We start from the raw sequence: 14,615 nt of genomic DNA, 5'->3' as shown, positions 1-14,615 counted from the left end.
CCTTAAGGACCAGCTCAGATGACCATCTATTCCAGAGATAGAAATTTGTGGATCTCCAGATATCATTAGATACCAACTCCCATCAGCCCCAGCCGGCACAGCCACTGCTCAGAGATGGTCAGAGTTGTATTTCAAAAACATGTGAAGGGCCACATACGATTTCATCACTCCTGATCTACACCAGTGATCATCAACAAAGAGGTTCAGTCACCCACCAGGAAGCACAATCTTCTGAAACAGGAGAATCTATCAGAATGTACATCAATAAAGCCTAACTACAGTTAGTTAAAACAAGGCAGATTGTCTTGCAAAGAGACCTAAGAAATGTACATTTCATAAAAAAAAAAATCTCAGGTAGAAGGACTGGGAAAACATTTCTGCCAGACTCAAGAGCTGCTGAAAGCCACTTACTGGGCTATAAAGAAAAAAAAGCAATCATCTGAATTGTATTTCTTAGTGGTAGCTTTACATTATAGAATCCTGGCAGTTTTGCAAATAGTGGCATACCTCTGGCTTGTTTGTACAATTTTGCCTTTCAGACTCTACCACTGATGTTACACACCCTCTTCTATATACTTATAAAACTGCATAGCCAAGGATATGCCTTCTATGAATATCAAAAGATTTCCCTCTTGTTTCTGAAGGCAGCACAGCTATAAACACACAGTAAACAGAAATACTGTGAAAATAAAATAACTTTCAAGAACTCAGCCAGTGGTATTTGATAAATTAACCTGCCAATGAGCAGGAGGTATACGTGGCCTACTGAGCGGGAGTCTTCAAGACTGCTGAAGCTGCCACAGAATCCAATGCTTTAGGGTGCAATAGTTTTGTTTTTGTTTTCAATATAAGGACTGCTTGTTCACAATGGTAAGTGGATTTACATGTGTTTCCATTGGCAAATCTATAGAATATCACCACAGCAGCTGGCTCCAGACTCTCCCAAGTGCCCCTATTTTCCAAGGACAGTCCCGTATTTACAGAAGCAATCCTGGTTTGATCCCAGAATATCCCGCTTTTCCTTAAGACATCCCTATTTTCATCAGAGAAATGTTGGGAGGGTATGGAGTAATGCAACCCCCGAGCCAAGGAGATAAGTATATAATCACATTAGGGATGGAGAGAAGCTAAACCCACCCCTTCCAAAGAAATTGGGTTGTGTGGAAACCTGAAGTAAGAACTATCTCTGAGCCCCATTTCACACTTCCGAGGAAAGGAGGGCTCGGCTGTTTGGAAAAGAAATTTGCAGTCTCTTAACACAGGAAGGCAAGGTGTGTCACCCACAACTAGAGCCGGTTTGGGGAGTTGGGATAGGGTATAACAACCCCCAATCCTTTCATGCAAGGATACTTATTTCTTTTAAAGCATTTTATTTGCCGTACTTCACGTTAACAAGGCACCAGGGTAGCTTGCAAGAATGAAAATCACTGAGATAAAAACAAACAAACCATTGAGTGCCTAACCCATATAAAGCGAAGGGGAGATTTATTAGGATAAGCCACTTCTATCTACCTTGGGCTGTCTCCTTATTCTAGCCTGATTTCCTGCCTTGCCAGAGGCTTCAGCGTAATTTTGAGTAACCATTGCAGATATTATTTTTGTTGTTGTTGTTAATTAATTGACAGCAAAGAAAAGTTTCCAGCAGACTTTAAAGATTAAAACAGAAAGTGCATTCCACAGGACTAGGCTGATGACACTAAAGGTTCAGTTTCTTGTTGCTGCCAGATGAGCCTCACCAACTCCGGAGACAACCAATGACACACAGGGAAGCCAATTTGTAATGAAGATATACAAGACAACTGCTAAAATGAAGAAATTAAGCATCATAATTTACCTCTAATATGTGTTCTGCTTGCTGCTCCCGATCAAGTTTCCTTGATGTTGTTGTAATTAGACCTGCAAATATAAACAAGCAATTTGTTAATCCTTGGGGCAGAATACAGGAGAAGAGACAGAGAGGCAAAGTTCACAAACCAAAACACCTACTTCCGGGTTTGCATCGTTCTTAATCCAAGTTGTTCATAAACTAGGCTGTTCCTAAACCAAGGTACCACTGTACTGAATAGTACTTAGATATACTTTCAGTCAGACTTTGTTGACCTCTAATCTTCTGGAAGGGCACCCTTTAACTTCCAAAAGATTATACACTCTTAATGTGTTCCACCATCTGACAGAATGATGGCGAACACTTATCCTTCCAGGCTGTCTATCTGTCTACCTAGAGCAGGCATAGGCAAACTCGGCCCTCCAGATGTTTTGGGACTGCAACTCCCACCATCCCTAGCTAACAGGACCAGTGGTCAGGGATGATGGGAGTTGTAGTCCCAAAATATCTGGAGGGCCGAGTTTGTCTATGCCTGCTCTAGAGCATGGGTGTTCCTATCTTCCGGTACATTTTTTTCACCTGCACATTTTAGTGGCTTGCACTGAAAAGCAACATGGCAGACAGAAGCAATGAGAGTATTTTACAAAACACAGCAACAGCAACCTGATTGTGGTTGTTTTGGAAAACCATAACATAGTTCTCTAAAATGCCTTTATAGACAGCTACTTAATGGTAAAGATGGTCTTCTAAAGTTCACATTTGCACTCTAAACGCATCTTGATGATTGCATCCATTAAGTCTCAGATCCATCCATTATGCCTCAAAGCCAGAGATGCATTCCTGGATGTAGTTATTTGGCAAGACGTTTTAGAATGTTTTTCATTTTAAGCATGAGTGGTTCTATTGGACTATTTGGCTTAACTGGAGCTTAAATAAATTCCTTTATTTAAGTACTTTAGCAATGTTACTTGGTAATTTAGAAACAGGCTTTTACTCTGTGGCCCTAAATACAATTTCAGCAGTCAAGAAACATTCTTGGGATTGGGCGTGTGTATCACTTTAGCAGCAGTCCTCTTTCTCCATTACTCTTTAAAAGAGTGTAACTGATGTGAATGGGAGTGAGAATAAGCAATAATGTTAATGTAAGTAAAATACTGGGGACGCGGGTGGTGCTGTGGGTAAAACCTCAGTGCCTAGGACTTGCCAATCGTATGGTCGGTGGTTCGAATCCCCGCGGCGGGGTGAGCTCCCATCGTTCAGTCCCAGCTCCTGCCTACCTAGCAGTTCGAAAGCACTCTTAAGTGCAAGTAGATAAATAGGGACCACTTTATAGCGGGAAGGTAACGGCGTTTCCGTGCACTGCGCTGGTGCTGGCTCGCCAGAGCAGCTTCGTCACGCTGGCCACATGACCCGGAAGTGTCTGCGGACAGCGCTGGCTCCCGGCCTCTTAAGCGAGATGAGCACGCAACCCCAGAGTCGGACACGACTGGCCCGTACGGGCAGGGGTACCTTTACCTTTACCTTTGTAAGTAAAATACGGCACTTGACTAGCTATCTCAAATCAATAAAGCAACAATTGCATCATTGTTTGAGTATTTGTGTGTGCCTGTTGCCAAGGAAGAGGGTAGGACTTCTTGCAATGGATCAAAGGTTAATATTTTATCTCATACTTGATATTTCACAGAAACACTCACTATGTTATCAGCAGTCAGGAAATGTAGGAACAAGTTTCGGCAAAACTACTGTGAGCACGTGTGCCTGCGCGCCAAACTACTTCCTCAGTCTCTTTAAGCAGCATGCAGATGCCAAGATAAGGAATCTGCTGATTTTGCAGGCAATAGTCTCTTAAGTGACAGAATGCAGGGAAAGGAAACAGGTCCTTAAGACACAGGCTTGATGGCCAGAGAACAACAGTACAGAGACTAGGAAAGTAAATGTAGCCATTCTAAGGCGGCAAGATGAATTGGCCTCTCATATCTTTATATTTCAGTCCAAAAGCCATGTATCCTTATAGTTTACTGGAATGCTGAAGTAGCACTCTTAAATCACACACAGATTTGATTGCAGCTGAAGACAGGTATAATAAAAATATAAAGAGAGGGCTCACACCCATTCACAACATGGCAAACCTTCCCAGTTGTATTATCAGGTGAGCATGCTGAAAGATCCTTTTATCCCCCTATAAGCTCATCATTCCTACAGCTCCCTGCTCACCAGACAGCCTCCCTTCTCACCTCACTATTGCTTCCTCCTCATCCTCCAGCTGGGGAGAGTTAATAAAGTGGACCACTGCCAGGTGCCTGAGTTGTGATCAGGTTGCGCTCTTCCATCTCAGGAACTGAGCTGCAGGGCACTTTATTAAGTTCCCTCACCTGGATGTGGGAGAAGCAGCAGTATGGAGCGATCAGACAGGGAGGGTTCAAGACAGATGGGCTGGAAGTAGCATTTGATTTATCGGTAGGCTTGCCTGATTGTTCTGTCGTGAAAGGAGGTTTGCAGCACTGCGGAAGAAAAATTCTGTGCTAAATCTGCCTCCATCTTACAATCATTTGTAAGCAGTAAAATACACTGCTCTCAGCACATGTTTCCTCAAGCAAACCTCACTCATTCAGAATCTATCTATCATCTATCTATCTATCTATCTATCTATCTATCATCTATCTATCTGCCTGCTTCCAAGGTATGCTTCAGGGCCATATAATACATCTGCCACAAGGAATCTGTCTCATGTGGTGGCAGCACCAAAAAAAAATTAACATAAAGGGGCACATTATGTTTTGAACCGTTGTTTCAAACTGCAAAACAATCAAACACACTCTTATTTTTATACATACTAGATTGGCCTGGTTTTTATTTATTTGTTTGCTTATGGATTGTTACCTTCAGATTTACTTGCATCCAAGCAAAATAAACCAAGATAAACGTGTCCGCTTAGAGACTGGCAGGGATTAAATTCAGAAGTAATCCCAAACTTTTGAGCATGTAAATCCCATTATCTCCTGTAAAGACTCATTAAACTCCTTATTAAGCCTCTACTCTTTCTCCCGCCAGCGTATACCACAGTTCTATGCTTTCCAGAACACGCCAGCAACCAAGAAACAGGCAAAAGCCATTCAGCGATCAACCACAAAGAAACAATCCATTTAAGTCTGTTTAAATATGTCCCAATTCTTAGCTTTTCAGCATCAAATGCGCACATTTCTGATCATAATCTTCTGCTGCCCTACAATATAATTCCGAGCTGCAACCATACATTTTAACAACTACTAAAAATAACAGGATCATCTGGGGATTAGGGGCTTGGTGCCATCAGTATGCTGATGACACCCAGCTCTCTCTCTCTCTCTCTCTCTCTCTCTCTCTCTCTCTCCTTTTCATCTGAGTCCATGGAGGCTGTTGGTACTAAGATCAATGGACTAGATATGGGTCAACAGACCTGAACCTAACCAGGACATTAGAGTTGCCACTGGTCAGGAAGAATGCAAATGAAAGAACGGAGTTGTTGTTTGTTTTGGATGGGATGGCATTATTGCTAAAGAAATAAAAAATATCAGGTCTGCCGTTCTGGGGCACTCCTTGACCCAGTTTTGCTGCAAGATTTGTTGCACATGGTGACTGCACCCCAGTAGTTTCAAAATATTGAGGTTTCAGTGCAATGTCCTACGTCAGCTGTTTGAGCACTGGTCCAATGCCTCGAGCTGTAATATCTTGCCAGCACAGCATTTCTAACTAGTGTAACACCTATTTTACTGGCGCATTTGGCTTGTACAGTCAGGCTGCCAAATAATGCAAGTGCCTTAAATTATCATTTTAGTGTGTAAGCTTAGACCCTGCTTTTCAGAGATCCATTCTTGTGACATAATTGACAAAGAAATCAAGTCCTCTTCTGGTAGAGGAGAATTAAGCACCTTTATATTTATTAAAGCAGAGAGGTCGGGAAACTTTTAGCCACTGCGAGAGGTGAGGTTACAGGAATTGAGGCAGAGGGCCCTTTCGGTAGTTGTGCCCGTCCTGTGGAATGCCCTCCCAGCAGATGTCAAACAGATGTGATTTTTAAAAGACATCTGAAGGCAGCCCTGTTCAGGGAAGTTTTTAGCATGTGATGTTGTATTGGGCTTTTACTATTTTTGTTGGGAGCCACCCCAGAGTGGCTCGGGCAACCCAGTCAGGTGGGTGGCAAATTAATAATAATAATAATAATAATAATAATAATAATAATAATAATACCCCGCCCATCTGGCTGGGTTTCCCCAGCCACTCTGGGTGGCTTCCAACAAAATATTAAAATACAGTAGTCCATCAAACATTAAAAGCTTCCCTAAACAGGGCTGCCTTCAGATGTCTTCTAAAACATCTTGTTGTTCTCTTTGACATCTAGTTCTCTTTGACATCTGGTGGGAGGGCATTCCACAAGGCGGGTGCCACTATCGAGAAGGCCCTCTGCTTATATTAATAACAACAAGAAGAACCCCCCTATGGGTCAAATCTGACAAGATGAGCGGAGCCCCCTGCCAGTCAATCAGCACAGCACTTTGAAGTGGACTTCTGAAGATATGGCAATTGGCTGACCATTGGATCTTCCAAAGCTCCATTCCAAGTGGTGCAGAAAACAGTACTTTGAGAAGGGCTTCTGAAAATGTATTAAAGAGCCCCCTCTCAAAGCACTATCTCACCATGCCCTTTGAAAGAGGCTTTGTTGGCACCACTGAAGAGATGGTCAGCTATGTCTGCAAATAATATTTCAACTAAGACCCACCCTCACCTATCCCCACCTGCCCTGTCAGGTGTAGTGCAGAAGGGTGTGGATTCTTTGCAATTAATTACATCACAAAAGAGATAATTCAACCCATATCTCTAATTATCCCACTTGAGCGCTGCCTTCAAAACTCAACAGAACAGTATTGGTATGACTGTTTCAGGACTGTATAATGTGGGGGTGGGGTGTTGTTTTTAAAAAGTACATCCTTATATTTTAAATGCAGTATTGTATTCTATTCTATTACTCCATTTTGTTTAAAGTAAACATGGGATAGCAGCAGGAAAGCAGAAAGATATATATATCACCATGTAGTATGACAGCTTTTTTTTACCTGTTTTGAGGGTTTCATTGTTTGACATCAGATTCACCAGACTACGAGTTTGAATGATTGGAAAGGCTAATATTTGAACAAAATGCTTCTAGAGGGCTGAGTGAGAAAGCTTTTCTAGATGGCTTTCTTTCATTGACTTTAGAAGCTTTTGTACTGTTTGTTTGAAAAACTGGTCTCAAATGGCTTAGGATGGCAGTGGGTTTGAAAAACGATACTGTACAGGACTCCCTTGTTTACTTTACTTCTCGGCGGGGCAAAAGGGAACATGTAAGAAGACTGAAAACCCATAAAAGTGAAAAAGTAGTATTTCTTCAAATTTGAAGCACGGCAGCAGAGTGCAAGATTAAAGTGGGGAAATTGTGCTGCCCTTCTGCAAATAACAAAATGACATGGACGAAACAGATGACGGTAAGGGGCGAAGACGGAATTTGTTTCCAGCTCTCTTCTCTGCTCACACTCTTATACTTCCTTGACTTATCCACTGAAGGAGATCCATATGCAGAAGTAGCTTTCTGCAAATATCATTAGCTGGACTGGGAACCATCAGCCAAAATCAAATGTGCATTCAAGTACAGAATGTCATCTGTTCACATGATCTTCCTTTTGGTGGAATACACATTCGCATACATACCTAAAATGCACATCTCCAATGCAGGTGTATTTGAATGCCTATCAGTGTTTGTTCCATTGAAAGCAGGATACTGTGGACAGAGAGAACTCTGTTTATGCTGCAAGGTTTTAAAATAGTGAGAGGCACAAGGGAGGAGAGTGCTGCTGGGCTCATATGCTGCCTGAGGGCTTCCCATGGCCATAACGTTGGCTGCTTTAAGACACCAGACTACATCGGTCTTTAGTCTGATCCAGCAGGGCTTTTCTTAGGCACCAAGGTTTGTTTCTCCCCAGTGAGACCAGAAGCAGCAAAACAGGCATGACCCAGTCATGTCTGGTAAACCATCAACTACTGCTTACCATGATGCCTGAATGCTACCAGTCCCTACAAGTAGATACATCCCTGGTTGTCTCTTGAAATTGCTACTCCGAATCCAAGGAACATTAACAAAATATTGAAGAGTAAACTCCATGCCTCTTCACAGTCTGCCACTGGACCTATGTTCAGACTGGCACAGCAAACCTATGCTCTTCTAATCAGAGACAGCTACAGGTAATAGCTGTCAACCGTCCCTTATTTGGCGGGAGACTCCCTTATCCCAGCGCCGTGTCCCGCTGCTGTCCCTTATTGATGATGTCCCTTAAATTTCCTGGGTTTCAAAGGAAGCAGCTCCCCTCCCACCCTCCCTGCCGGCCAGGGAAGAGGGAGGCTCCAACTGTGTTGCTTGGCTGCATTGCTCACCCAATAAGGAGGCTAAGAACGACTGGGGAGGTGGAACTTGCATGCCTTGTGCCGATCAAATCGGCCACGTTGCCTGGGGACTCGCCTTTGCTCAGCGCTTCCCAGAGGAAAGGTGACGGTGGTTTTCCTTGCTGCATCACCTTTGCCAGGTTGCTGCGCTGTGGGAACCACTGCTTGAGGCTTCATTTGGCTGCTGGCAGGGCTTTCTGCCTTTGGCTCGGAGGGGGCTCAGAAGTTGAACATACCTGCATATCTGCAAGTTGACAGCTATGCCACATATGCATGTTTGTAAAGGACGTCTGTAGTGACAGAATCATAAGAGTTGGAAGGGATCCCCAGGATCATCTAGTAATGCAGGAATCTCAACTAAAGCATCCATGCCAGATGGCCATCCAACCTCTGCTTAAAAACCTCCAGTGAAGGAGAGTTCACCATCTTCCGAGGTAGTCTATTCCACTGTCAAACAGCTTTTATTGTCAGAAAGGTTTTTCCTGATGCTGAGTTGGAATCTCCTTTCTTGTGACTTGAAACCATTGGCAAGAGTCCCACCCTCTGTTGAGGCCTACTCTTTGCTCGAGGGTCAGCTGCTTCACTCCTAAGTGGGCATTCTTCCTGCACTCCCTGGTCACTGTCATCATAGCTTACAACTCCCCACACATTGGGAGCTAGAGGAGCAGTGATGGAACTGAGACAATGACTGCATCGCCTGCTGTCCCCATATGTACAGAACAAGGAGCTAACGTTAAGAATTAGCTTATTACAGCCTAAACAAAAAAATATGATTATGTATTACACATATACTCCACCTTTCTTCCACAGCAGAACTCAAGGCAGTGATACCTAGGTAGTCTTCCATCTCACAAATAACTAGACAAAGACCCTGCAAAGCTTCAGCAAGGCATTCTTCACCTTCAGATCTAAGTTCTGAACTTACTGTTTAGTAGAGATATCAGGTGCCCACTTTTCACACTTGTCTGAAGCTTCTCCAGCAAAACCCCCAATCCCAACTACATAAGAAAGGATAAATTTGTGACCCATGTAGGCCTTGCGGGAATTATTTTGTGCCTTAGTATAACTGCTCCACTGAACTTAACGTTAAATCATGTTCAGGGGAAAGTACAAACTTTGCATGCCTTGAGTCACTTTGAACTCAAAAGTATACCCTGCATTTAGTTCTGTTCTTTCTGCATATGCAGAGAACCAAACGAAAGCGGAACTTGCTTTTAGTATAGCGTATTTTTCGCCCTATAGGACACACTTTTTCCCCTCCAAAAATGAAGGGGAAATGTGTGTGCGTCCTATGGGGCGAATGCAGGCTCCATGGCTTCAGCGATAGCAACGCGGAGCCTCCAAAGCCTGCGCTCCGGAGGCTTCGCGTTGCTTTCGCAGAAGCCAGGAGAGTCTGCTCTTTGAGGCTGTGGGTGGGGGAAAGCAGCACTTCCCCCCATCGCCAGCCCCAGAGGATCGGGGGGCAGCGGGAAGGCGCGCGGCGCCTTCGTGCTGCTCGCCGACCCCGCTTTGAGGCTGGCGGTGGGGGGAAGCAGCGCTTCCCCCCATCGCCAGCCCCACAAGCTGGGTTGAAAAGCCCGCAGGAGCCGTGCGCTCTTTAAAGAGTGCGCCGCTCTTGGGGGCTTTTCCCCAAGGAGGGAGAAGGGACTGACTGGCTGAGTCAGTCCCTTCTCCCTCCTGTGGGCTTTTGCAGGAGATGGGGGAATTCCCCCACCTCCCGCAAAAGCATGCAGAAGCCGCGTGCTCTTTAAAGGGTGCACGGCTTCTGCTGGCTTTTCTATGAGGGGGGGATCCCCCCCTCGTAGAAAAGCCCGCAGGAGCCACACACCCTTTAAAGAGCATGCTGCTCTTGTGGGATTTTCCCCGAGGAGGGACAAGGGACTGACTGGCCGTTTCAGTCCCTTCTCCCTCCTGGTTGAAAAGCCTACAGGAGTCGCGTGCGGCTCCTGTGGGCTTTTGCGGGAGGTGGGGGAATTCCTCCACCTCCTGCAAAAGCAGGGAGGAGGTCTTGGAGTAGCGCACAGGTCTTGGAGTAGCGTGCAGCCTGTCCGCTGCTCCCAGAGCTGCGGGGGGGGGGATCATATTTTTTTCCTTGATTCCCCCCCCCCCCGAAAACTAGGTGCGTCCTATGGGCCAGTGCGCCTTATAGGGCGAAAAATACGGTAGGTTCCTTCATCAGGCGAAGTCTAAAACTTTCAAATTCCATAAACAAGCTAATGCAGCTTGCACAAATTATGCTGCCTATCCAACAGTTCAAAAACATGTTGAGCTCTTAATAAAAGTCATCATTGTGCACAAGAATATATATGGGGCAGAATTGTGCATTTTGGAAGTCTGGAAGATGTTTTTTATTCTTGTTCCTGTATTAGCAATTTTTTTCCTTTTTTAAAAAATCACCTTTCATCTGTGTTTACAATGACACTACCATCTCTTTACAACTCTGCTATCAAATATTGCTTAAGGACATATGATCACTACATAACAGTTCACAACATTTTCATTACCGTCTCTAGACATAAACTGATATGAAACAACTGGGATCCATAATCTGTATGGTTGGATAATCGTCTTTACTGAACTGGAAAACAACACATTACACAATTATAGAAATTATTTTCACCTGGAGGAGAATTTTTATTTATTTCTAATACAAAAGGAGCTGAACATAGCAAATGAATGGAAATTTGTGTTTTCCTGCTAATGTAGTATGTGACTTAAACCTGATGCAGGAAATATAAAACCTCAAGCAGTTAAACAAGGGAGGCAACCTCCATGACAGGCTATTGTGCAACTACAGGTCATTTATTTCCGCACAAAGTGGTTTCCCAATGTTATAGGAAGTCTTTGGATGTTCTTTACAGCTGCACCCATTTCCGATTTCATTTTACTCAATCTTCAGATCTTCCACCACAGTTCCCTTGAAGGGTCAGGAAAGTTGTAAGATGATAGGAGAAGTAAGGCAGACTATCTGGCGTTGGCTCTCCGCATTTTACGAGTTCACAGTGCTTTGAGGATTAATAGACACCAGTAAACCTTGTAGTGAGATTCCTCTGCCCTTGTTAACAACAAATTAATTCCTTTGTTTAAACTTTATGGAAGTCTCCATCAATATGCTGAGTTCACTAGGATGCTGAGCCTGCTTTTGGTAGCATTGCTCAAATAATAAAGAGAACAGGAAAGCTATTTTTTATTAAGGAGAGACAGATAAATGGGACAAGATACAAATAGGACTTTATTTTGTGAGTCATTTTTTATGAATAAAGTGACTAATAAACACAAATAGTAACTATGAAACTATGTTTTTGAAACAGAGCAGACACAAAAAGTATAATAGGTCTCAAAATTCAGATCCCTGCATGAGTCAAGCAGAAATGTATCCACAAAGACTTTGTTGCCCCCGTTTTTATATCTGTAAATGAAGCCTAGTCAAAAGAATTCTTTAAAAGTTTGTAAACATAAGAAATGAGGCACACTAATCTAGCAAATACACCTTTCAATTTTTCAGATAAAATAAAGTCCTGAGTAGCCTGGAGAGCAAGGCTTTTTTTTCAGCTGGAACCCGATGGAACTCAGTTCCGGCATCTCTCAGATGGGAGCCATTTCTACTATTAGAGAACAACTGAGGCGATCGTGGTGAGTTCTGGCACCTCTATCTAGAAAAACAGCCCTGGGAGAAACCATACTGATGAATAGTCTTATAACCAATAGCCCATGAAGGAAGCCATTGTCAGTAACCAGTACCCCATTCACACTAACATGGCACATAGAAATCATCACTATGTAGTAAACATAGGCTAACATGTTAATAATAGCAAGCCTGGACAGGAGGAGATGTTTTCAGTCCATGTGCCTGTTTAACAGATGTTAACTAATGCATGTGTGCTGTCACTGTTAACAACACACCTTTCATAGAGCATCTAGCTGCTATACAGCTGCTACCAGCAAGGCAGGGTAGCACATGTTTCACTTCAAAATATCCTCTCTCAGCATCTTTTAACACCAGGACCTCAAGCTTCAAACCAGGAACCTTTCAGTAGTGCTGGGCTAACATATCTGCATTTAAAACAGATCCATGGAGAATCAATCAACCCTTTTTTGTTTGGGAGTTGCAATTTAATGGTTGTAAGTCCCCAGGTAATTAACAAGCCTCTCCTTCTCTCTACTTGAATTCAAGTGCCTCACATGGCTGAGCCATTAGCACTGGGGCGGCTTAAATCGCAGCCATTGTCTTCCAATTTCATGTGGTGCTTTCATGCTTAACAATTAAATAAAAGTTGAATGCTTTCCTTCTTCAAAGTGCAAGGAGACAGAAAGATGGAATTGGTTCAAAATAAAATGAACTCTCCCCCCCCCCAAGAGAGAGAGAGAGAGAGACCTGCACACACAACTTTATGAATACCGACAGCTACTGGGAAATAGAATATATTCAGAAAGAACTGAAACAACAGAGGTTTTTCTGCAATACTGAGCAAGAAATATTTAAAATGCAACATTTTACTTAAGCTTACTTAAGTAAAGCTTACTTAAGCTTCCTCCCAACCCTTAAATTCAGTCTGAATTTTGTCTTCCCCTCTATTTCCCATGTTCAGGCAGTGAACACCATTGTTTCTGTAGCAAAAATAGCATGATCCACCCTAATGTTTGCAGAAGTACAATTTTTTATGGGGGGGGGACCCTAAACAGAGAGAACCACAAAAATAGCCCAATCAGCACTCAGTCTTCTTGGGTGGGCAATGGATGTTGATCAATATTTGAATTCTGAAACGCTGATTCCTGTTTACAAATCATTGAAGCCTACGTTTGTGTGCATATGAAAGCAGGGGATCTTGTGGTTTTGTTCATCTATTATTTTACTTTATATCTGTATTTGGCTTTGAATTGTTTTTTCATCAAAGCAGTAACTGAAATATCAGAGTTACAAAGGAACATTGATGAACACTTGCTGGGTTTTGGGTTTTTTTTGAATGAAATGCTTATATTCTTGTTACTCTTGCTAAGCAACATCTAAAGGTAGGAGGTAACCCAAATAATTTAGTGCAGAAAACTAGCAAACATTTAAGGTATTCATGGCTCAAGAATTTTGGAGAAAATGCCATTGATCTGAAAGAAAATGGCGTATAGGTGCCGGGGGGGGGGGCTTTCAGATACGGATCAACAAAAGGAAACAGAAAAAATTATATACACAGAAAGATCTAAGACACAACATTCGTAGCATATTTAGCCTTAATCCATTGCTCAAATGAAGAAGGGCGGAGAGGTGAAGGAAACTGTCTGAAAAGCTAATGAATGGATTAAATCACCCCTTTAGACAGATGGATACAAGGATCAAAACTATGAAATAGTCAAAAAGCTAGCTACTCTCAAGATTGAATGACCACCAGTTTTTCAGTTAATCTCGGCTTGATTTTCTCCTCATCCTCTACTCCCATGGTCGTATTCCCACTGACAGTATTAGATCCAGGAAAGGAAAAATGTAGGTCTCTATTAATGAAATTGTACATCTTGAAGTAGGTATAGACTAGTGATAGAACTGCAAGTTGCTGGTTGGAAATTTCAACATGGATTGCCAGTCTCTGGCCCTGCATAATTTTCATTTCAATGCAAACTTCACATGCAAGGCACTTCAGCAGTTCTTGATGGAAGCTTGCAGAACAAGTAAGAGCAGAAACACACAGTTAAGATGATGAAATATCCAAGATTTCTTTGCAATCCATTTCAATATTATTCCAAAAGATTAACCCAAATGTTAAGATAAAAAGTAAAGGGACCCCTGACCATTAGGTCCAGTCATGGCCAACTCTGGAGTTGCGGCGCTCATCTCGCTTTATTGGCTGAGGGAGCCAGCGTACAGCTTCCGGGTCATGTGGCCACCATGACTAAGCCACTTCTGGCAAACCAGAGCAGTGCACGGAAACGCCATTTACCTTCCCACCAGAGCAGTACCTAATTATCTACTAGCACTTCATGCTTTCGAACTGCTAGGTTGGCAGGAGCAGGGACCGAGCAATGGGAGCTCATCCCGTTGCGGGGATTCGAGCCGCTGACCTTCTGATCGGCAAGTCTTAGGCTCTGTGGTTTAACCCACAACACCACCCGCGTCTCATACAATGCTAAGATAGGTGGAACAATAACGGAATGTTGCATTTCTTATTTGTAAACTACTCACAAAATAAAGAGTGGGGAACCTGCAGCCCGCAGGCTATTTTCATGATGTTGGAAAGAAAAAATGGGGAAGGGGGACAACAGAGAGAGGGGGAAAGGGAGGGAGGGGGAGGAAATATGTCCCACCACTCTTGGCTCTGTCTCTGTGCTAGATTCAAAATGGAGTTTGTTCCCATAA

At 43.2% G+C, this 14,615-nt stretch overlaps 1 protein-coding gene across 7 annotated transcripts in view; it reads right to left on the bottom strand.

The window, feature by feature from the left end:
- The window catches only part of FAT1 (FAT atypical cadherin 1), a 131,195-nt gene that overhangs the window by 72,254 nt on the left and 44,326 nt on the right, over positions 1-14,615 (bottom strand). For all 7 annotated transcript variants that reach the window (XR_008332080.1, XM_053402389.1, XM_053402392.1 and 4 more), the window contains exon 4: positions 1,835-1,896. Coding sequence is in view for 6 of the 7 variants with exons in the window: in XM_053402389.1 (XP_053258364.1) it covers positions 1,835-1,896 (62 nt within the window). In the remaining variant the exon portion in view is untranslated. The remainder of the gene's footprint in view (positions 1-1,834; positions 1,897-14,615) is intronic.

The sequence above is a fragment of the Podarcis raffonei genome, chromosome 9, assembly GCF_027172205.1.
Source record: "Podarcis raffonei isolate rPodRaf1 chromosome 9, rPodRaf1.pri, whole genome shotgun sequence".
Lineage (NCBI taxonomy): Eukaryota > Metazoa > Chordata > Lepidosauria > Squamata > Lacertidae > Podarcis > Podarcis raffonei.
Note: the sequence above shows the minus strand (reverse complement) of the source record. Positions and strands in the feature narration are given on the sequence as shown.